We start from the raw sequence: 22,916 nt of genomic DNA on the forward strand, positions 1-22,916 counted from the left end.
GGGCGCAGTATGTCCGGGGAAAGTTCAAGCAAGTCGCACAACACCGGGAGGGATAGCGTGAGAACGGCACAAGACGGAGGGGGGCTGGTGGGACAGGAGGTATGTGCTGCTTACTACCAAGCCAGTGATGCAATCAATTTTACCACAACCCTTCAGTTGTGGTATCCTTTAAGTTACAGAAGGAAAGCTTCTAGCAGAGACAAAAATTATTAATTGGTTCAAAATGGTCGATAGATGTTTGAACAAGGATAGCAATTTTATATGCTAGTATGAGGTTAATGGCATTTAATGTCAAATGTATTTCCAGCCTAAACAAATATTCGCTTCAACCGTCAGTCTGACGTAAAAATTGCATTGTGTGTACTAAGCAAAACCACACGTTGTCAGAACTGTCTCAGCAGGTATAGGATGTCTCTCTCTGATATGTATAATAGAAAGCCAAAGATTAGTTAACATATAGGGCTGGTTCACGCTGCAAGCGCTTTTCTAAGTGCCAGGGATTTGAAAAGCACTTTTCATTGTAATGCCGTGTGTGTTCTCACCTGAACAATGCCCAGGTGAGAACCCGAGGCGAGAGTGATATGGAGGCTGACATATTTATTTCCTTTTTAAACAATAGCAGTTGTCTGGCTGTCCTCCTGATTTTGTGTCTCTAATACTTTTAGCTATAGACCTTGAACAAGCATATGCCATTCAAGTATTCTGACTCTGCTGACTCAGGTTTTACTGCATTAGCCATATGCTTGTTCCAGGGCTTTGACTTGTACACTATATATGCCTTACTTAGGCCATCAGATCCAATTTTTTTACACATAGCATTACATTAGCAAAGCACTTTGCAAATCGCTGGAGTTTCGAAAATAACTTCTAATTTGAAACAGCCTTTAAGGTATATATTAACCTTCCTGGCGGTAAGCCCGAGCTGAGCTCGGGCTATGCCGCGCAGGAAGATTTCTCAGCCCCTGGTGGGGCGATTTGGCCCATTTAAAGTGCTGTACGCGCAGCTAGCACTTTGCTAGCTGCGCGTACAGATAGATCGCCGCGATCGCCCGCACGCAGCGGCGGAAGAGGGCCCCCCCGCCAGAGCCCTGCGCTGCCCGGACCAATGAGTTCTAGGCAGCGCTATGGGCTGGATCGGAGGCGTCTGACGTCAGGACGTCGGCTGACGTCCATGACGTCATTCCGATCGTCGCCATGGTGACAGGAGAAGCCAAACAGGGGAGCGCGTTTTACACGCGTTCCCCTGTTTGCTATTGATGCCGGCGACGATCGCACTAGAGGGACACATGCGCCCTCTAGTGGTGTTTCATGTAGCTACCACTCTGGTAGCTTTACATGAAACACACAAAAAAAAAATTAAAAAAAAGGATTTCTGCCTGTTTGGCAGAAAAATTAAACCGCCAGGAAGGTTAAAGTAGATGTTAACCATCTAAAGGGCTATACAATGAATACAAAGTACTTTAAATGGACATAAAGTTTATCAGGGATTTATCTTTTTTCCCTTTTTTAGATGAGCTTTAATAAGAATAGTCCTATGAAGTATAATGGTTGTACTTAGATTCTGCTGATTTGTTTGTTCCTCCTTGTTAGTATAGCAACAACAACAAATCACATTTGTAAAGCGCTTTTCTCCCGTGGGACTCAAAGCGCACAAGCATGGCTCCGACCATCGTGGTACAGAGGAAGAATTTTATAAGTCTAAAAAAGCCACCTGTTTAGCCTGGCATTTCCAGTCTGGATTTGAATAGCTCCAGGGATGGTGCTGTCTTTACTGGCTGTGGCAGGGAGTTCCAAAGAGTAGGGGCAGCATGACAGAAGGCTCTATCTCCAGATTTTTTGAGGTGCACTCTGGGAGTGACCAAGTTTATAGAACTTGCTGATCTGAGGTTGTGAGAGGTGTGGTGCAGCTTCAGCAAGTCCTTCATGTATCCAGGGCCCAGAATGTGCAGGGATTTGAATGTCAGCAGTCCAATCTTGAAAAGTATTCTCCATTCTACTGGTAGCCAATGTAGTGAGCGAAGGATCGGTGTAATGTGACAGTGGCGAGGCTGGTTTGTTAGCAATCTGGCAGCAGCATTCTGCACGAATTGCAGGCGACGCAGGTCCTTTTTGGGGAGGCCAGCATAAAGGGCATTGCAGTAGTCCAGCCGTGATGTGATGAAGGCGTGGACTAGGGTTGGAAGATCCTCTGGGGGAATCAGATGTTTAATCTTTGCAATGTTCTTCAGATGGAAGTAGGAAGATTTAACTACAGATGAAATTTGGTTTCTGAAACTCAATTTCCCATCGATTAGTACGCCAAGGCTGCGCACAAGGTTGGAGCTGTTTATGTCTGAATTCCCAATCCTGATTCGTGTTGCTTTAGGATAGAGCTGTTTTGATGGCGAGTGCTGGCTTTGGACAAACAGGACCTCAGTTTTGTCAGCATTCAGTTTCAACCAGTTATCATTCATCCATGCCTGTAGCTCAGCTAAGCAAGAGTTTGTTTTTGGAGTAGGGTCTGTTCCACCAGGTTTGAAGGACAGGTAGCGCTGTGTCATCGGCGTAGCAGTGGTACGTCAGGCCAGTATACTGGAACAGTCTCTGAGAAAACCCAGACAGTCATCTGGAGCATCACCTGGATGCTGTGCCAGCCTTCAGCTCTCTCCAACCATAGTTTACCTAGCTCCATACCCACTTTACATAACCCAGTCCATCTATTCGTGTGGAGAAGGAAACCTGGATGGGCATTAATGTCATGCAATGTGCGGAGTAAGTTAGAGCCTGGCACGGTCACTGAATCCAAGGGCTTCAGTGATGGGGAAGAAGCTCATGTTGGCACTCGCTGGCTGCTACATAGCATAAGGGTGCCACTATACCTGTAATACTACAGCTCCACAGTCTTTGTATGTGTAATTCAGGTGCTGGAATAGCCAGACCCCAAATTACGGGAATAGTATTCTACCACCCCCCGCCCCCTCCCCCCCGCAATTTCAACGGCAGTAAGGTGAGACATCATTCTGCTCACCCTGCACCCAACTAACCGTTACACCTGTGACAGGGTGGACAGGGAATTACTAGCCAGGAAGAACAAAAGCATCAGTGCACTGCTAGTACAAGGCATCGTGTAACATGGCAAAATTCTCTGTGTAATAATCTAATAACTACTTTCATTTTATTGGGAGAATACATTTTGTTTACTAAAATCGCCTAACAGTTGGTATGAAAATGTCTAAAAGTTTAGAGTAATTGAAATGCTTTCTTATTTTTCTTTTTGTGTCTGCTAGGTTTGTTTTGGCAGTTGGAAGTGCTGTCTTTGATGCCATGTTTAATGGTGGTATGGCCACAACGTCAACAGAGATTGAACTACCAGATGTTGAACCAGCTGCTTTTCTTGCATTGCTGAAGTAAGTTGTCTGATTTGAAGCATGTTTCTCTAACTCCTTGTTTTCTAAAGGTGCCTATACACTAGAACGAATATGGACAGATTCGACCAAGAGACAAATTTTATCTCTAATCGAATCTGATTAGAGATAAATATGTCTCTAATCGAATCTGCCCATACACCACAGGCTGATTCCCGTCCAATTTCAGCATGAAATCATACGGGAATCGGCTGAGCCGCCGCTGCCCGCCCCTCCGCTGCCACCAAAATGTATAAATGTATGTAAATTAAGTAGTACATTTATACATTACCTGTCCTGAAGCAGCTCGCCGGATCCATCCGTCCATCTCGCCGGGTAAGTCGCATACACGTTAGCGGCGCATAGCATCTGATGTAAGCCGCTATGCGCCTTCGTGATAGAGCGCCGCCGGCGTGTATGCGGAACCCAGCGAGATGGACGGAAACCGTGTGGAGGCTGACACTGGACCGGTAATGTATAAATGCACTCCACACTGCATACATTTATACACTGCGGTGGCAGCTGCGGGGGTTTCGTCGTCTCGTCGCCCGTTCGCAATTCGGCCGCCATACGGCCGCACACCCGACCAACCAACCTCGGCCCGAAATTTTCCAGCATGCGCGATCAATCGTGCGGCCAATTTCTGTCCCGAAATTGGTCGGTTTGTTGGTCGGGCATGCACTTGGCAGCACCAATTTTCATCCAATTCGATTATAATAATCGAATTGGATGGTCGATTGGTTGGTTGGTCGCCTAGTGTATGGCCCCCTTAAGTGTAATCTTCATTAATTTAAGACAAAAGCATTTTAGGCCTCAAACCCACTAGCAGCACTTTCCAAGCGCTAGTGATTTGAAAAAGCTCTTGCTAATGCAATCCTGTGGGGGATTTTTATTAAACCATATCATTCAAGTGGGATCACACCCATAGCATTACATTACATAGCGTAGCATTACATTAGCAAGAGCTTTTCAAATCACAAAGCGCTCCTAGCAGGTTCCAGGCCTCTCTTTTTGTAGAGCCTACTGTCTTATTTTAAAAGGCAATTATGTTGTCATTGTATGTACGGATACATTTTCACTAGGTGTAGGTGCACTTTTTTTGTGCCCAAAGTGCTGGACACCACACATTTGTAGCATATGTAATGCACGCCCACCGCGCGGTGCTCATCTGTCTTGGGTATCCCCCGCAGATTATTGTAGATTCGTAGCCAGGCATAGGTGTCGCCCAGTGTAGGCCAGCTAGGCACAGGTGTCTCCGAGAGTACGGTGGCTAGGTACAGGTGTCCCTCAGTATAGAGCTAGGTAGGCACAGGTGACCCCAGTATATAGCTAGGTAGGCACAGGTGTCCCCAGTATAGAGCTAGGTAGGCACAGGTGTCCCCAGTATAGAGTTAGGTAGGCACAGGTGACCCCAGTATAGAGTTAGGTAGGCACAGGTGTCCCCAGTATAGAGCTAGGTAGGCACAGGTGACCCCAGTATAGAGTTAGGTAGGCACAGGTGTCCCCAGTATAGAGCTAGGTAGGCACAGGTGTCCCCAGTATAGAGCTAGGTAGGCACAGGTGTCCCCAGTATAGAGCTAGGTAGGCACAGGTGTCCCCAGTATAGAGCTAGGTAGGCACAGGTGTCCCCAGTATAGAGCTAGGTAGGCACAGGTGTCCCCAGTATAGAGCTAGGTAGGCACAGGTGCCCCCAGTATAGAGCTAGGTAGGCACAGGTGACCCCAGTATAGAGCTAGGTAGGCACAGGCGACCCCAGTATAGAGCTAGGTAGGCACAGGTGACCCCAGTATAGAGCTAGGTAGGCACAGGTGTCCCCAGTATAGAGCTAGGTAGGCACAGGTGTCCCCAGTATAGAGCTAGGTAGGCACAGGTGACCCCAGTATAGAGCTAGGTAGGCACAGGTGTCCCCAGTATAGAGCTAGGTAGGCACAGGTGTCCCCAGTATAGAGCTAGGTAGGCACAGGTGTCCCCAGTATAGAGCTAGGTAGGCACAGGTGTCCCCAGTATAGAGCTAGGTAGGCACAGGTGTCCCAGTATAGAGCTAGGTAGGCACAGGTGACCCCAGTATAGAGCTAGGTAGGCACAGGCGACCCCAGTATAGAGCTAGGTAGGCACAGGTGACCCCAGTATAGTTAGGTAGGCACAGGGGACCCCAGTATAGAGCTAGGTAGACACAGGTGACCCCAGTATAGTTAGGTAGGCACAGGTGACCCCAGTATAGAGCTAGTTAGGCACAGGTGTCCCCAGTATAGAGCTAGGTAGGCACAGGTGTCCCCAGTATAGAGCTAGGTAGGCACAGGTGTCCCCAGTATAGAGCTAGGTAGGCACAGGTGTCCCCAGTATAGAGCTAGGTAGGCACAGGTGTCCCAGTATAGAGCTAGGTAGGCACAGGTGACCCCAGTATAGAGCTAGGTAGGCACAGGCGACCCCAGTATAGAGCTAGGTAGGCACAGGTGACCCCAGTATAGTTAGGTAGGCACAGGGGACCCCAGTATAGAGCTAGGTAGGCACAGGTGTCCCCAGTATAGAGCTAGGTAGACACAGGTGACCCCAGTATAGTTAGGTAGGCACAGGTGACCCCAGTATAGAGCTAGTTAGGCACAGGTGTCCCCAGTATAGAGCTAGGTAGGCACAGGTGTCCCCAGTATAGAGCTAGGTAGGCACAGGTGTCCCCAGTATAGAGTTAGTTAGGCACAGGTGACCCCAGTATAGAGCTAGGTAGGCACAGGTGCCCCCAGCATAGAGCTAGGTAGGCACAGGTGACCCCAGTATAGTTAGGTAGGCACAGGGGACCCCAGTATAGAGCTAGGTAGACACAGGTGTCCCCAGTATAGAGCTAGGTAGGCACAGGTGACCCCAGTATAGTTAGGTAGGTACAGGTGACCCCAGTATAGAGCTAGGTAGGCACAGGTGTCCCCAGTATAGAGCTAGGTAGGCACAAGTGACCCCAGTATAGATCTAGGTAGGCACAGGTGACCCCAGTATAGAGCTAGGTAGGCACAGCTGTCCCTAAGTAATAGTTTTCTAGTTCTATGCGCTATAATATATTGTAGGGCATATTAGGCAAGCCAGTGTATGTTCCTCCCACCCCCCGATCTCCCCTAATCTCCCACCGATCCATCCGCCTTACACATTCCAAGCCTCGATCCAGCGATGGCTGCAGTCTGCCCGAACAGCTGCGGTATTCTTCGTTACGGGGCGGACCGGGACTGAGTAGCGTCATGATGCTGCACAGTCCTGATCCGCCCCATAACAGAAAATACCGCAGCTGTGTGGGCAGACTGCAGCCATCGCTGGGTGGAGGCTTGGTATGTGTAAAGCGGTGGGATCGAGGGGTGGGAGGAACATATTCTGGCTTGCCATATTCTGGATGCTGTTAGCAGAAGCATGTTGTTAGTTTTGCTCCGGGCTCAGTCAACATTTTAGTAGCAGGTACCCGAGAACTTCGGGACACAGCAGCCCCAAGTAAGTCATTAGTGCCTGGATGCCCCCTGGGGAGAAGTCCTTGCCAGAGTGGTGAGTTATCTATGAGGGCTGAGCTGTAAACAGGCGGTAACTGCAATCATCCTTTCTGGGAAGCTGACAGCTGTTGCTGACCTTATGCAAATTAAAGAAATGAGTTTGTAAGGTTCCTGGTGCAATCACACTGTTGAACTGTATTACGGAGAGTGCTGTCATTGACACGAGGAAGATCGTGCAGTGTTGCAAAATTTGTGAATCAGGCAGTACTTAAAGGGACTATGTAACCAACTTATTGCCATTGTTTTGAATAACTGTACACTCTCAGCAGAGGCTCCCCACTTACTACAAAGTGGCATGCTATACAATTAGATAATTTGATCTGATGTGTGTCTGGTATGGTTGTTGAGAGCGAGTGTTGACTGCTCCTAGGTTCTGTCCAGCGTATTGTTTTTAGGGGTTTGGTGTTTTTAAGGGAAAATCACCCTATGACCATATTGATCTAAATAAAGTTTTTTGTAATTTCATTCTCCTTGAGTGGCGGTTTGAATTGAAATTTTTGGATATGTATTGTGTGCAAACCAGCCCCCCGCCCGCTATGGGTATAAGTAGAAGGTTTAAGACTTGTTCACCAGTTAATTGTATAAGTTTACGCATAGTTAAAGAGACTCTAAAGCGAATAGAAAATGCTATTTTTACCTGTTACTTCACTTCAGTAGAGGTAAACCGCCGCATCCCCGTGGCAAATCGAGGTGTTTATACCACCCAAATCCCAGGGCAAACATCCACGACTTTCAAAGTCATGGATTTTGCTGCTCAGAGAGGCAGAGCTTTGAGCTGACATCAATCGCCGTGTGGATCTCCCCCTCTCCCTGCCCCTCTCTGTGATGGAAGAGTGAGAGGGGTGGGGAGAGGTGGCGATCACCGGCGATTGACTTCAGTAGAGGCAGAGCTACAGCACAAAGCTCTGCCTCTTTTAGAAAGTGCTCCCCGGATTGTCCCCTGGGGATTTTGGGTCGTCTAAAGCCCTCCTTTTGCCGCGGGGATACGTCGGTTTACCTCTACTGATACTCTTGAAGCGAACTATGAGGTTAAAATAGCAATTTTTATTCGCTTCAGTCTCTCTTTAAAGAGAACCCGAGGTGTGTTTAAAGAATGTTATCTGCATACAGAGGCTGGATCTGCCTATACAGCCCAGCCTCTGTTGCTATCCCAAACCCCACTAAGGTCCCCCTGCACTCTGCAATCCCTCATAAATTACAGCCGTGCTGTGAGGCTGTGTTTACATCTGTAGTGTCAGTCTCAGCTGCTCCCCCGCCTCCTGCATAGCTCCGGTCCCTGCCCCCGTCCCTTCCCTCCAATCAGCAGGGAGGAAAGGGATGCAGGCGGGGACTGGAGTTCTGCAGGAGGCGGGGAGAGCAGCAGACTGACACTATAGAGATAAACACAGCCAGCTCTGACAAGCTGTTTGTCAGCAACGTGGCTGTGATTTATGAGGGATTGCAGAGTGCAGGGGGACCTTAGGGGGGTTTGGGATAGCAACAGAGGCTGGGCTGTATAGGCAGATCCAGCCTCTGTATGCAGATAATAATCTTCAAACCCACCTCGGGTTCTCTTTAAATACACAATCATTCTGATGGAGGAGGTTTGCTCTTCCCTTGTTCCGCAAATATTATAGCAAAAAAATAAAAACAGAAAACGGGCACCACAGTCGCTAGTGCACTGTTGAGATTTCACAGGGATGTTGCAGAGAGGTTGGTCTGGGTGGCTAATTGCAATTATAGCGTGCTCAAACCAACCAGAAAACCCATCTTTAAATACTGTAGAAACAGGTTGGCACATGCAGCTTTGCAGGTAAAAAACAGCTTTATTCCATCCGGCTCAAGTAACAAGACATACACTTAGTAATACAAATGAGTCCTACCCAGTACAGTAGTGCTGTGAGGGTGAGGTGGGAGCAGGGTATGGTCTTATGACCATTTCACACACGAGCGTCTTCAGAGTCACTGTGCAGAGGCACTATTAGATCAGATGCACCTAAGTTTAGAGGATAAAAAAAATCGAGGAAAAAAATTACTAAACCTGGTGCGTCATGGTGCAGGAATGGCTTGTGGAGCTCACCCAGCTGTTTTTAACAATACACACTGTATGGACAAGAGCCATGAACATTAGAAATAAATATAGATAATAAAAGCCAGTAAGTTGAATGGAAAGTAACTGTTGCAATGGTTGCAGCCAGCACATCTTACTGCCCTCTAGGGTCCTGTGTAAAGTCTGATGCGGCCCCCTGCCTGGTCAGACTCGTGTACAGTTTGATGGGGCTCCCGCCAGCTCAGAGTCCTGCAGTGACTGTAACTGTCATCACTTGTGTTGCTCACTTACCAGTGTTACAGGAGCCTCAGTTAGTGATCAGGTGGACTGCAACAGTTATAGTAGTTACAGTTAACGGACAATCTGTCAAGGTTAATCGCAAGGAAAGCCTGAGGCCCAGATGGAGTGTCACCAGTCTGTCTGAAAACGTGCGCACGGCAGCTTGCTCCTGTTCTCTCCTCCATCTTCAATAAATCAATTCAGGTCGGCAAAGTCCCTGCTTGCTTCAAGAGGTCCACAATCATCCCTGTCCTTAAAAAAACAGGGAGTATCTGACTTCAACAACTTCAGGCCAGTGGCTCTAACATCTGTCATCATGAAGACCTCTGAAAGCATGGTCCTGCCTCTCCTAAAACTATCCACTAAGGCCCTGCTAGACCCATTTCAGTTTGCCTACAGAACGAACAGATCCACTGACGCCAAAAACATCTGCCTGGAACTTGCTAATGACCACCTAGATAAGCCAGGCTCATACGCTAGGATCCTCCTACTTGATTTTAGCTTGGCGTTCAACACCATCAGCCCCCAAATTCTGCAAGAGAACCTTGCTACCCTCAAGGTCCACCCCAAACTATGCCTGTAGATCACGGACTTCCTAAGTAACAGATCCCAGGCAGTCAAGCTGGGCACTATCACCTCGCAACCAAGGACCACCAACACAGGGGCCCCTCAAGGATGTGAGCTGTCATCGTTCATTTTCTCCCTTTATACAAACAACTGCAGGTCCACGGCGAATTCTGTCAAGGTTGTAAAGTTTGCTGACGACACCACTATAGTGGGCTTTATCGCTGGAAATGATGAGCAGGAGTACCGCCACCAGGTTGACAGAATTTTCCCGTGGTATAGGGAGAATGTACTATAGAGTGGCAGAAGAAAAAACGCAGAGAGATCCAGAAGTCCAATCTGGTGCAATATTGTTAGTAGATTGGGGTGTTGTGATAAACAATAGAGATTATACTCACAAAATTGGGTTGCAGTAGAAGGCAAGCACTCGTATCTGTGGGTGGGGAAAAAAACGTCCCCTTTGGTTCCTAGAAGGTCGCTGCTCCAAAAGGTGATTAGTAGGTCGAGAATTGTTGACCAAATCTCCCCTACTACAAGAGGGGTGTCAACTATCTTAGAAACAAGTAGAAGGCGCCCGGGAAGAAATATGCAAATTCAAAACTATATGGTAGGATCCAACAATATTTATAGTATTAGGTTGTCCTACCTTATAGGTGTCACATTAGGGATAAAGACAAGTAGAAGTTCAAGTAATAATGGTCAATTTTATTGGTGCACTAGACAATGCGTTTCACGGCCACAGCTGCTTCCTCAGGTCAATAACAGTGCCTTAAAATACAAATTGGCAGCTCTCAAATACCGACCCCCCCCCCCCCCAAAAAAATTAAAAAATGTTATATCGGTATTTGAGAGCTGCCAATTTGTATTTTAAGGCACTGTTATTGACCTGAGGAAGCAGCTGTGGCATTTGCATATTTATAGAGAGAATGGCCTAGTCCTCAAAACTAGAAAAAACGTTGAGCTGATTGTTGACTTTAGGAGGCACGCTCCCACCCCACCTCCAATCTGTATTGATGGCACGGAAGTGGTATGCTTCCCCTGTGCACCCCTCCTAGGCACTACAATTTTCTAGGACCGGACTTGGAAAGCCAACACGACCTCCACCCAGAAAAAAGCCCAGCAGAGACTTTTTTTTTTTTCCCCCCTTTGCCATCTGAAGAAGTTCGGCATGGCCCAGGAACTTCTGACGAGTTTCTATATTGCCACGATTTAATCTGTCCCCTGCTCCTCCATCTTGGTCTGGTATGCTTGCTCCTCCGCCAACGACAGACTCAAACTACACAGGGTCATAAGATCAGCGGAAAGGATCATTGGGAAACCTCTTCCCTCCCTGGAACAACTTTTTAACTCCAGACTGCACTCCAGAGCTCTGAGGATCATCAAGGACCCATCTCACCCAGGCTTCTGCTTCTTCAGCCAGCTTCCCTCGGGACGGAGGTTCCGGTCCATTTACACCAGGACCACAAGACACAGGAACAGCTTCTTCCCTTCAGCTGTCAACTCTTTGAACTCTATGGACTCTCCTCACGCTGGACAAAATTGGCGTCCAACTCGATGTTTTGCTATGTTTAAATAAATTATTGTGTTGTTTGTATGCATGTCCTGTTTCACACTAGCCGTGTTTTCTGCCAAAACCAATTCCGGGCAAGACCCAGTTGTGCTTGGCGAAATAAAAGATTCTGATTCTGATCTGCAGATCAGATCCACCAGGCTGGATCTTCATAGTAACATAGTTATTTTGGTTGAAAAAAAGACATACGTCCATTGAGTTCAACCAGAGAACAAGTACAACACCAGCCTGCTCCCTCACATATCCCTGTTGATCCAGAGGAAGGCGAAAAAACCCTTACAAGGCATGGTCCAATTAGCCCCAAAAGGCAAAAAATTCCTTCCCGACTCCAGATGGCGATCAGATAAAATCCCTGGATCAAGATAATTAGGCATTACCTAGTAATTGTAGCCATGGATGTCTTTCAACGCAAAGAAAGCATCTAAGCCCCCTTTAAATGCAGGTATAGAGTTTGCCATAACGACTTCCTGTGGCAATGCATTCCACATCTTAATCACTCTTACTGTAAAGAACCCTTTCCTAAATAACAGGCTAAAACGTTTTTCCTCCATGCGCATATCATGTCCTCTAGTCCTTTGAGAAGGCCTAGGGACAAAAAGCTCATCCGCCAAGCTGTTATATTGCCCTCTGATGTATTTATACATGTTAATTAGATCCCCTCTAAGGCGCCTTTTCTCTAGACTAAATAAACCCAATTTATCTAACCTTTCTTGGTAAGTGAGACCTTCCATCCCCCGTATCAATTTTGTTGCTCGTCTCAACACCTGCTCTAAAACTGCAATATCTTTTTTTGTAATGTGGTGCCCAGAACTGAATTCCATATTCCAGATGTGGCCTTACTAGAGAGTTAAACAGGGGCAATATTATGCTAGCATCTCGAGTTTTTTATTTCCCCTTTAATGCATCCCAAAATTGTGTTAGCTTTAGCTGCAGCGGCTTGGCATTGAGTACGATTATTTAACTTGTTGTCGATGAGTACTCCTCAGTCCTTCTCCAAGTTTAAGGCCCCTAACTGTATCCCATTTATTTTGGATGGTGCTACACCATTGGTACGACCAAAAATGCACGACATTTTTCAACATTGAATTTAATCTGCCATGTATGTGCCCATATAGCCATCCTATCCAGATCCTGTTGCAATATGACACTATCTTCCTGAGAGTTGATGATTCTGCACAATTTTGTATCATCTGCAAAAATAGCAACATTGCTCACTACTGCATCTACTAGGTCATTAATAAATAAATTGAAGAACACTGGACCCAGTACAGACCCCTGTGGGACCCCACTGCTAACAGTCTCCCATTTTGAGTATGATCCATTGACCACAACTCTTTTTTTTTTTTTTTTTTTCTGTCCATTAGCCAGTTCCCTATCCATGCACACACTCTTCCCCAGTCCTTGCATCCTCAATTTTTGCACCAGACTTTTGTGTGGAACAGTGTCGAAGGCCTTTGTAAAGTCCAAGTATATCACATCTACAGCATTGCCAATATCCACATTAGCATTCACTACCTCATAAAATCAGAATTTATTTCGCCAAGTACAACGGTGGATTGTACCCGGAATTGGTTTTGGCGCATACAGGGTCGTTGATGAAAAACAAGAAATAGCACGGTTAAGCATGGTACATACGTAGACATGGGGCAAGCATGCATAGGACAACATTGCAGCTTGTGCGTACAATTAAGCAGAGCGTCGTATACAGTTAAGCATGGTACATACATATAAGCAATAAAAGCAAAATAAAAAGCAAAAACCGAGAGCATTTCAACATACACACACAGTTAACGTAACACAAATATAGCAAAAAACATACACTGATAGCAGGAACAGAAAAGAGTGGGACTGGAGGAGCAGCCTGAGAGCTGATATGAGCGCTGCCATTTTCGGCACTGGACGCTACACAGCGACACGCTCCCAACAAGACAGGTGCGACCAATTGTCCACGAAAGTAGAGAGGAAGCTGTGGGGGATCATGGAGGCGGACAGCAGAGTTCACTTGAGCCAGGTTGCTCGAGGAGAAGCGCTCCTAATTTCAAAGTCCGCACGGCTGGGTAATGAGGGTGCAGACACAGTGGGGGGCCCTTTGGTGCCAGTGGGCACCTATGCTGGGCAGCAGTGATGGACGTGGAGCCTGGGGCCACCCGGGCTGGGCAGCAGTGGTGGGCATAGGGCCGGGGGCACCTCGGCTGGGCAGCATTGGTGGACAGGCCAGGGACAGCATACCTCCTCTGTGGCTGCACAGGCCCTCCATTTGCGTGGTGGCAGCGTGGTCGTTACCATGGTGACCGGGGAAGCCGCTGCAGTCAGGCCTCCTGCACGTGGAGGGTGTCCCACGTGCCCTTGCTAGCATCCTGGTCACTAGGCCCCTGGGCGACCCGTGGTGGAGGGGGTTCCGGCAGCCCCAGCAATCCTGAGCTGCAGATGACTAGTCACCCGCCCAGTGATGGGGAGGTCTCTAGCGACGGCCCTGGACGGCTGGTAATGGTGGTGGGAACACGTGGCGGCCTCTTCCAGGCGGCAGCCCCAGACAACTAAGAGCGGCCGAGGGCAGTGTAGAGCCGCCCGCTGCCCCTCTCTATGTGGTCCCCGGCAGGAGAGGCACAACATGTGCTGCGTGAAGGCGGCACTGCGTGCAACGTCCCCTGGCTCCAGAGTGGCGTTCCGGCTCCCCTGGCTGCAGCGATTCCCCATTCAGGCGATCCCCCACCCCGCAGCGGATCAGAGCACGCGACCCTCCCGATCCTCCAGCAGCCCGCGAGGCACATCCGAGGCCTCTGCATCATACCCAGGTGGGTGGAGGTTGTCGGGAGGTCGCCAGAGCTGGAGTTAGGGGGAAAAAAGAAAAGAAGACCGGAGCCCTGTGGCTGTGGCGTCCTCACGCGGCACCATCTTGGTGGTAAAAGCTGAGCATGTTAGTCAAACAGGACCTGTCTATCTATAACTGAACTTAATTCCCTTAGGACCCGAGGATGCATGCCATCCGGGCCAGGTGCCTTGTCTGTTTTTAATTTGAGTCTTGCCTTCACTTCTTCCTGCATTAAGTATTTAATATTACAGTTGGAAGATTGAGACTCTTCTGCATCTGTAATTTGCAACAGTGCTGTTTCCTTTGTGAAGACAGAAGCAAAGAAAGCATTTAATAACTCTGCCTTACCTTGGTCATCCACCATTGAGTTCCCACCCTCATCCTTTAGGAGTCCTATACAGTCAGCCTTTCTTTTTTTAGAGTTGATGTACTTGTAAAACTTTTTTGGGTTAGATTTGATATCCCTAGTGATTTGATTCTCAGCTTTGATCTTTGCCAGCCTAATCTCTTTTTTTTACAATTTTTATTGCACTCCTTATAATTGCTTAATGCAGCCTCGGTCCCCTCCTGTTTTAGGACCTTATAGGCATTCTTCTTCCTCTTCATTTTATCTCTAACCTTTCTATTCATCCATAGAGGCCTTTTTTTATTCCTAGACATTTTGTTTTCATATGGGGTATACATGCTACAATATTGATTGAGAACAAGTTTAAAAGCTTGCCATTTCCCTTCAGTGTCCTCCACTTGTAGTACATTATCCCAGTTCACCAAACTTAGTGCCTGCCTAAGTTGATTGAACTTTGCTTTTCTAAAATTCATAGTTTTAGTGGTCCCGCTGCCCCGATCAAACGTTATCATGTTGTGATCACTATTTCCCAAATGTTCTTGAACATGCACATTTGATACATTATCTGGTCTATTAGAAATGATCAGATCCAGTAACGCATTCCCCTTAGTTGGTTCCGTTACCATTTGAGTCAAGTAATTGTCCTGTAGTGCTGCCAGAATTCTGCTGCTTTTACCAGAATGGGTAGCCTCAATACCCCAGTCAATGTCTGGAGAGTTGAAGTCGCCCATAAATATGACCTCATTTTTACTTGCAGCTTTTTCAATCTGCTGTAGTAATCGCAGTTCTGCAGCTTCATTAATATGAGGTGGCCTGTAGCATACCCAAATAAGCAATTGGCAACTTTTATTTCCACCATGAATATTTACCCAAACGGACTCCACATCTTCGCAATCCTCCTCCATCTCATCCTTGAGGACAGCTGTAAAAGAATTCTTAACAAAGAGACAAACCCCTCCACCTTTTTTCCCGGTTCTATCCTTCCTAAACACATTGTATCCCTCTAAATTGGCTATCCAGTCATGGCTTTCATCCATCCATGTCTCGGTTATTTCCAGAATGACATAGCCTTTGTCATTCAGAATGAACTCTAGTTCGTCTATTTTATTTGCAAGGCTCCGAGCATTGGTTACCATGCACTTAATATTTTTACCACCACATTTACCAGTTTTGTTTACATGAAATGGGCTACTTGAAATTTTACCAACCTCCTTAATCTTTACACTGTCCCCACCCCCTCTCCACCCCCCATAATGTTAAGCTCCCACTGTCTTTATACCTTATCTTGTCTACGTATTGAGAATTTATCCTCCCGCCTCCCCCCAGATCCTAGTTTAAAATCTCCTCCAACTGTTTAGCCATCTTCTCCCCCAATGCATCTGCACCCTCCCCATTAAGGTGCAGCCCATCCCTGCTGTAGAACCTGTAGCCGACTGCAAAGTCTGCCCAGTTCTCCAGGAACCCAAACCCCTCCTTCCTACACCAATTTCTCAGCCACTTATTTATCTCCCTAAGCTACCTCTGTCTCTCAGATGTGGCACTGGCAGTATTTCAGAGAACACCACCTTGGAGGTCCTTGCTTTAAGTTTATCTCCAAGTACCTGAAAATCATTTTTTAGGACTTTCCATCTCCCACTAACTTTGTCATTGGTGCCAATGTGTACCACGACAGCCGGGTTTTCCCCAGCCCCACCCGATAATCTGTCAATTCTTTCCGCTACATGCTGAACCCGAGCACCCGGGAGACAAGACTGTACGGCATTCACGGTTTCTTCGACAGATTACCCTATCTGTGTGCCTAATAATTGAATCCCCTACCACCAGTACCTGTCTAGCCTTAGCTTCACTTCTATTCCCTTTCTCGTTGCAGCAGTCTGCCCCTTGGTTGCTAAGGGGCACATCCTGCTGCAGCATTGCTACTCCAGAATCATCCTCCCCAATATTACGCAAACAAGCATACTTATTAGGGAGGGACAACTCGGGACTAGCCTCCCTGCCACTATTTTCCCTACCCCTTCTAACTGTGACCCAACTAGCTGCTACCTCTGCTTCTTGCTCCAACTGTACTCCACCCACCTCATCTTCAACGGTTCCATCCAGCGTCTGGATCGTGAGATCCAAGCTCTTCTCCATGTTGTGTATGTGTCTCAGTGTTGTGAGATGCTTATTTAGTTCTGCGACTTCCACCTCTAACTGAGAAACACGCACACACCGAGGGCAACAGTAAACACCCTCAATCCGCTGATCAAGGCATGCATACATTTTGCAGGATGTACACTGTACTGCATAGTCCAACATGATGACTATTGTGTGGGGAAAAGTTATTTAAAGTAAACTGTGGTGGTAAAAGATGGAACAGGAGAGTGAGTGAAGCTGGGGAGGAGTCCTCAAAACTTAAAGACTACACCACAACGTGCCTAGCACATTCTAACCAATACAAAAAAAAACGCAATATTGGTTGAAGGTTTTTTTTTGTGTGTAGTCCTTACCTGCTTCCTCTTGCCTCTCTCTTTGTGCCTGTGTTGTAACGCCTGTTTTTAACGCCTATGCCACGTGTGTCGAAGCCACTTATTGAGTAAGCCACAGACTGAGCAAGCTCAGGTACTGAGTCCTGAAGCTGTCCAAATACCTCCTGTTACAGCTAATCTCTCCCCCCCCCCCCCCCCAGATAATTGCCTGCCTGCTGCTAAGCAAACTAGAGGGAAAAAGAAAAAAAAATGTACTTTTAAAAACTGACACTTGCTGCTACATATAGTCTAGAGCGCCATCCAGTTAAAAGGCGCACTTTTCTGTCATTTATGCTCCGTTGGCATGGCCCCTTTAAACCGCGGGAGCTCAGCGGTATCATCTGCCGGCTGCTCTTTTTCTTCTTGACGCATAATTAACCAAGCGGCAACGAAGGGGGAGAAGGAGACAACCAGCCTGGCTGCATGGAAAAGCTAACCCCCGCCCCGCATCATAGGAGGGCAGCCAGGAACGGAGCTGATCCACATAGCACAAGAGTGCCGTTGCTCCGCCGAGGGGGAAGGATGTGGCACACATAGAGGGCATCAGAGAGCTTCCTGCTCTATCACTGATTGTGTGCCCGCCCCCTCTCATTCCCGGGGAATTTGAAAGTTTCAGGCATCAGTGACTATATGCACGGATGCCATCACAGGGGTGCCTGAGGGACGGAGCTGCACCATGGGGAGCATGATGTCAAGAAGTGGGGAGAGATCAGCCGTGTCTTGCTGTGTGCTCCATCTGGCCAGTAATCCTCTGCATCCTGGTGACTGATGGCAGCCATAGTGACAGGAGCAGGGAAGCACCTTAGAAGGTACATGCATGGTTTACATAAACTGTAATCATGGCTGGCTGAAACGATCCTGTGTCTGAATTCCCTGTGATTGTCCTGCTTGTCTCTGGCTCCATATATTCCATCCCCCTCCCTCCCTCATTATGTACCCCCCTCCCAGTGCTTCAATCTGACCCTGTGAAACAGGACCACCTGTGGTGAGACACCTCCGTCTCTCCCACACTCACTGACTCTCCATTTTCTGGCATCTCTCCCTCCTACCTATGTATCCCCCCTCCCCCCCAATTTATGTTTCCTGTACCTCACCTCTTTTATGACACTCTTCCACTTTCCTGCATCTTTCTCTGCCATCTCCTACTGTCCCTCTATCTCCCTGCCTTCTCTCCTAGTCTGCTGTGTCTTTCACTTATTTTTCTCACTTTCCTTTATCTCATTAACCCTCTGGGCGATACAATTGCATCGCCCAGGAGGGGGCGCAACACTTTTTTTTAAAATTCTTAATTCTTTAAATCCTGTAGCGAGCCCTGGGCTCGCTACATGATAGCCGCTGCGCAGCAGCATCCCCCTACCCACTCCGATCGCCTTCGGCGATCAGAGTAAGCAGGAAATCCCGTTCAGAACGGGATTTCCTGCTGGGCTTCCCCGGTCGCCATGGCGACAGGGCGGGATGACGTCATGGACGTCATGACATCAGAGGGAGTCCCGATCCACCCCTCAGCGCTGCCTGGCACTGATTGGCCAGGCTGCGCAAGGGGTCGGGGCGGGGGGGACTGCGCGTCACGTGCGGGTAGCGGCGAGCGGCGGCGATCGGAAGTTACACGCAGCTAGCAAAGTGCTAGCTGCGTGTAGCAAAAAAAAAAAAAATATGCAAATCGGCCCACCAGGGCCTGAGAAATCCTCCTGCGCGATATACCCCGAGCTCAGCTCTGGATTATCGCCCAGGAGGTTAAATAACTTACTTATTGTCTTGTATTAGTGTACCTAAACTGAAGCTCGGGTTCAAAAGATACTTAGCTAAAAAAGGAAGCCTTCAGATTCTATTGAGGCTTCCCTCAGAGTTCTGCGGTCCACCCTTGCCATGCACAGCTCCTCTCCTCTTCTGGCATCAGCGCAGCCACTGCGCATGTGCAGCAAGCTGGAGCCGCACATGTATAGCATAATGTGCAGGGAGCCTTCACTTGGTAGTGGGAGAGCAGACGGCGCTGAGGGATGCCTCAAAAGCTCAATAAGATCCTGAGGCTTCCCTCTCTTTGGCTAAGTATCTCTTTGTGAACCCAAGCTTCAGCTCAGGCTCTCAAAGATTATAATGCATTTATTTCATAGTGTTGTTGTCATGTCATGTTATCTGTCTTTACATAGTTACTGAGCACATAGTCATGTCACTGACCGTCCTCAGAGGAGCTCACAATCTAATCCTACCATAGTCATAGTCTAATGTCCTTCCATATTAATATTATGTATTTATATAGCCCTGAAATCTTCTGCAACACTTTGATGAAACGCTGACGCATTACAATTATTTTCTAGTGAAACGGCAACATATTATGATTATTTTCTGGTGAAATGCTGCTACATTACGGGGGAAGGGGGGCGCCACAGGTTTTCTCACCTGGAGTGACAAAATGGCTAGAGGCACCCCTGCTCTCAGTTAAGGTTCTCTTTAAACCAGGTGTGTAGAAGATCTGCAGATATCCGTGTATGAATGCGTTTTACAGGAACGGATCTTATGCAGATACTGATCTGTTGCATGTGTACAGCATCTTTGTGTACGTCATCTTGCAAATATTTTTATCTGATGGGGAGTTCAGCTCAAAAGAATAAACTGTGCTGCGTATGCTCTCATACTACATGGAATGGAGTAAAATTGTTCTGTGATCTTGCCTTTTCCAAAGACTTTTATCTCAAGTGTGTACTTAGCATAATTTTTACAAAAGCTATGGATTTGGTTCAGAAACTCCTCAATTTATTAAAACCTCTGACTCAAGGTACCCAAAATGACTCAGACTCCTCGACTCTGACCTGATAACTACTATCATCATTGTCAGAGCTAATGATTGAGTGCCTGTAGGTTACAGGTTATCTTTATTAAAGCGGTATTATACTCCCAAAACTAAAATTTCAGTAACTACTCTGTTACGTAAAAGAACATTTGAAAACATTCCTTGACTGTAAAATTATTTATTTTCACTGCAGACATACTGGTGGAGGCTTTCTTAAAGGAAACCTACCCCTGCCACCCCCCCCCAAAAAAAAGTGCTTCACTTACCTGGGGCTTCTACCAGCCCCCTGCAGCCATTTTGTGCCCTCGTTGTCACTCACTGCTGCTCCGGTCCCCCCACTGCCAGCTAGCTTCGTTTTTGCTGACTCTAAGTCGGCAGGCTGCCACGCGTACCTTTGCACGTGTTACCACTGATGCAGGAGGCTATCGCGGACATGTATCTTTATACGCGTTGCACCTGCACCTTTAACTCTGGTCATTAGCAAATGTGATTATCGCCGGCTGAAGCTCCCTGCATGTGTCTTCACTCTACGCACCTCCCTCTTCTGAATAGACACATTGCCCTGGCTACAGCTGAAGGAGGGGAGCGAAGTAAAGACTTAGGCATGGGGACATTCTTGCCTTTGCTGATGACTAGGAATAAGCAATCTTCTGCTGCTCTCCGCAATGAAAATAAACAATTTTACACACTGAATTCTGGGGAATGCTTTCAAATATTCTAAGAGTAGTTATTGACATTTTAGTTTTGGGAGTATAATCCCACTTTAACCACTTAAGCCCAACTGGACGAGATTTCTCGTCCAGTTGGGCTGCGCGCACTCCCGCGGGCCCCCCCGTGCGCGCCCCCGCTGCTGGCCGCTAGATTACCGATCAGTGAAAGGGATTATAAATCCCTTTCGCTGATCGGACCCCCCCGGAGAAAAGCCGACAGTGTCTCTTCAGATGCTGCGGCTTTTCTGAGCTCTGGGCTCCTTTCTTCTGCCTGGGAGCGAGATCGATCGCTCCCAGGACTTTTTGATTCCCGCCATCTTGTGGCCAAATAGCAAATTACACCTGTAAAAAAAAAAAAAATTCAAATTAAACATATAAATATATTAAAAAAAAAACCTGTTTACCTCCCACACCAAAAAATACCCACATACAAGTTTAAATTAAAAAAAAAAAAAAAAATTACAATAATAATAAAAAAAAACAAAAAACATAAATAGTTACCTAAGGGTCTGAACTTTTTAAATATGCATGTCAAAGGAGTATATCAATATGATTTAATAAATTATGGGCTTCTAAACAGTGATGGATGCAAAACGGAAAAAATGCACCTTTATTTCCAAATAAAATATTGTCGCCATACATTGTGATAGGGACATAATTTTAACGGTGAAATACCCGGGGCATATGGGCAAATACAATACGTGAGTTTTAATTATGGAGGCATGTATTATTTTAAAACTATAATGGCTGAAAACTGAGAAATAATGAATTTTTTCCATTTTTTTCTTATTCTTCCTGTTAAAATGCATTTACAGTAAAGTGGCTCTTAGCAAAATGTACCACCCACAGAAAGCCTAATTGGTGGCGGAAAAAACAAGATATAGATCAATTAATTGTGATGAGTAGTGATAAAGTTATTGGCAAATGAATGGGGGGTGAAAGTTGCTCGGATGTAAAAAAAATGTCAACCCTTCGGGCTTAAGTGGTTAAATATTTACTCGTCCTTTTATATGTAGGTTAAAAATTTAGTCTACATCACCGTCTATGTTATAAATGTGAAGATTTCATAAATATTTCCAGTGCTTGCCTCTGATGCTAGAATAAAAGGCTGATGAGTTGATCTTGTCTTTCAAGTGAGGTTTATCAACCCACCAATTTATAAAAATACAAAGTCCAAAGTACAATTCTTCATAGCAAAATAAAAATAGTTACAAAAGATTTCAAAATAAAACTTAAAGCTGACCCAAACCAAACCTTTTTTTAAAAATATTTAGTTGCACCACACTGACACATACAAAGATAAATAAACACTCCTTCAAACCTATGAACATTTCAGTGCATGCTTTTCACCCTTCTCTTTTCATTACTAGGGTTATACATGTGGCAGCCATTAGCAATTCCTCCATTGCCGGACACCATCTACTCCACCAGTTTGCCGGATTTTGTGCCGGCAATTTGAAAGGAAGGGGAGGGGTTTCTCCAATAAATGTAAAATATTTTATATTTGTCATCATGCAGCTGAAAAAAGGCTGCTATTTATTATTATAATTTAGAAAATAGATTTTATTTCTGAAATCTTGTATTTTTAATTTGGGTCCACTTTAAATGATGGTTCTTAGTCATGATGTATGTCTGTGTATAACACGTGGAGGGTCTGTGTGTATCTCAGCGTGTGTGAATATTTCTTTGTGTAGAGGAAATGTGCCTCTCAACCCACCAACTACTCATTTAAATAACGGTTCAGTCCTGACGTACAGTTTCAAGCTGCCTTCTGATTGGTCTATACATATGATGCTAAACTTCTATTCGCTAACCACTAAACCTAGCTACTATAATAAATTCATTAATATTAAATTCTGCCTGCTGTAATTATGAATATATACGTTCCCACAAGAAACTTGAACATTGTAGATCGTTTTAAAGACAAAACAGGAATAGGAGATGACTTGCAAGGAAATACTGAGGTCTGCACAGATTGGATTTGAAGGTGAATAAACGTGTATATACACCAACAATATGCATGCAAACGTACAATCTGAACACAGTGCACAGATATCACCCTAACGAACTAATATTTACAACAAATATGCAAAGCCACAGACCACGCAATATATAAACAATAGCAGCACACAGGAACACTGATCACACAATATATACACACTGGCAATTATGCAACAGCAATGAAAATACAATATATACAGACACGTATCAGCAGAATCAGCACTCAGAAGAAAGGTCATACAGCCCAGAATCAATGACCAGAATATCAGAAGTTTATACAGACAGTGAGCAAAGAGAGTAATCGGACAAAATACAGGAGGCTAGGAGCAAGGAACGAGGATAAGTGACCATAACACAAGGCCTACTAGGACAAAATGGTCTAGCGATGTTCCTTTACCAGAATCGG

General features: G+C 46.3%; 1 protein-coding gene across 3 annotated transcripts in view; it reads left to right on the forward strand.

Moving 5' to 3' along the window:
* The window catches only part of BTBD2 (BTB domain containing 2), a 244,896-nt gene that overhangs the window by 31,565 nt on the left and 190,415 nt on the right, over nt 1–22,916 (forward strand). For all 3 annotated transcript variants that reach the window (XM_068233858.1, XM_068233859.1, XM_068233860.1), the window contains one exon: nt 3,267–3,386. In XM_068233858.1, the coding sequence (XP_068089959.1) occupies nt 3,267–3,386 (120 nt within the window). The remainder of the gene's footprint in view (nt 1–3,266; nt 3,387–22,916) is intronic.

Source organism: Hyperolius riggenbachi, chromosome 1, assembly GCF_040937935.1.
Source record: "Hyperolius riggenbachi isolate aHypRig1 chromosome 1, aHypRig1.pri, whole genome shotgun sequence".
NCBI classification, from domain to species: domain Eukaryota; kingdom Metazoa; phylum Chordata; class Amphibia; order Anura; family Hyperoliidae; genus Hyperolius; species Hyperolius riggenbachi.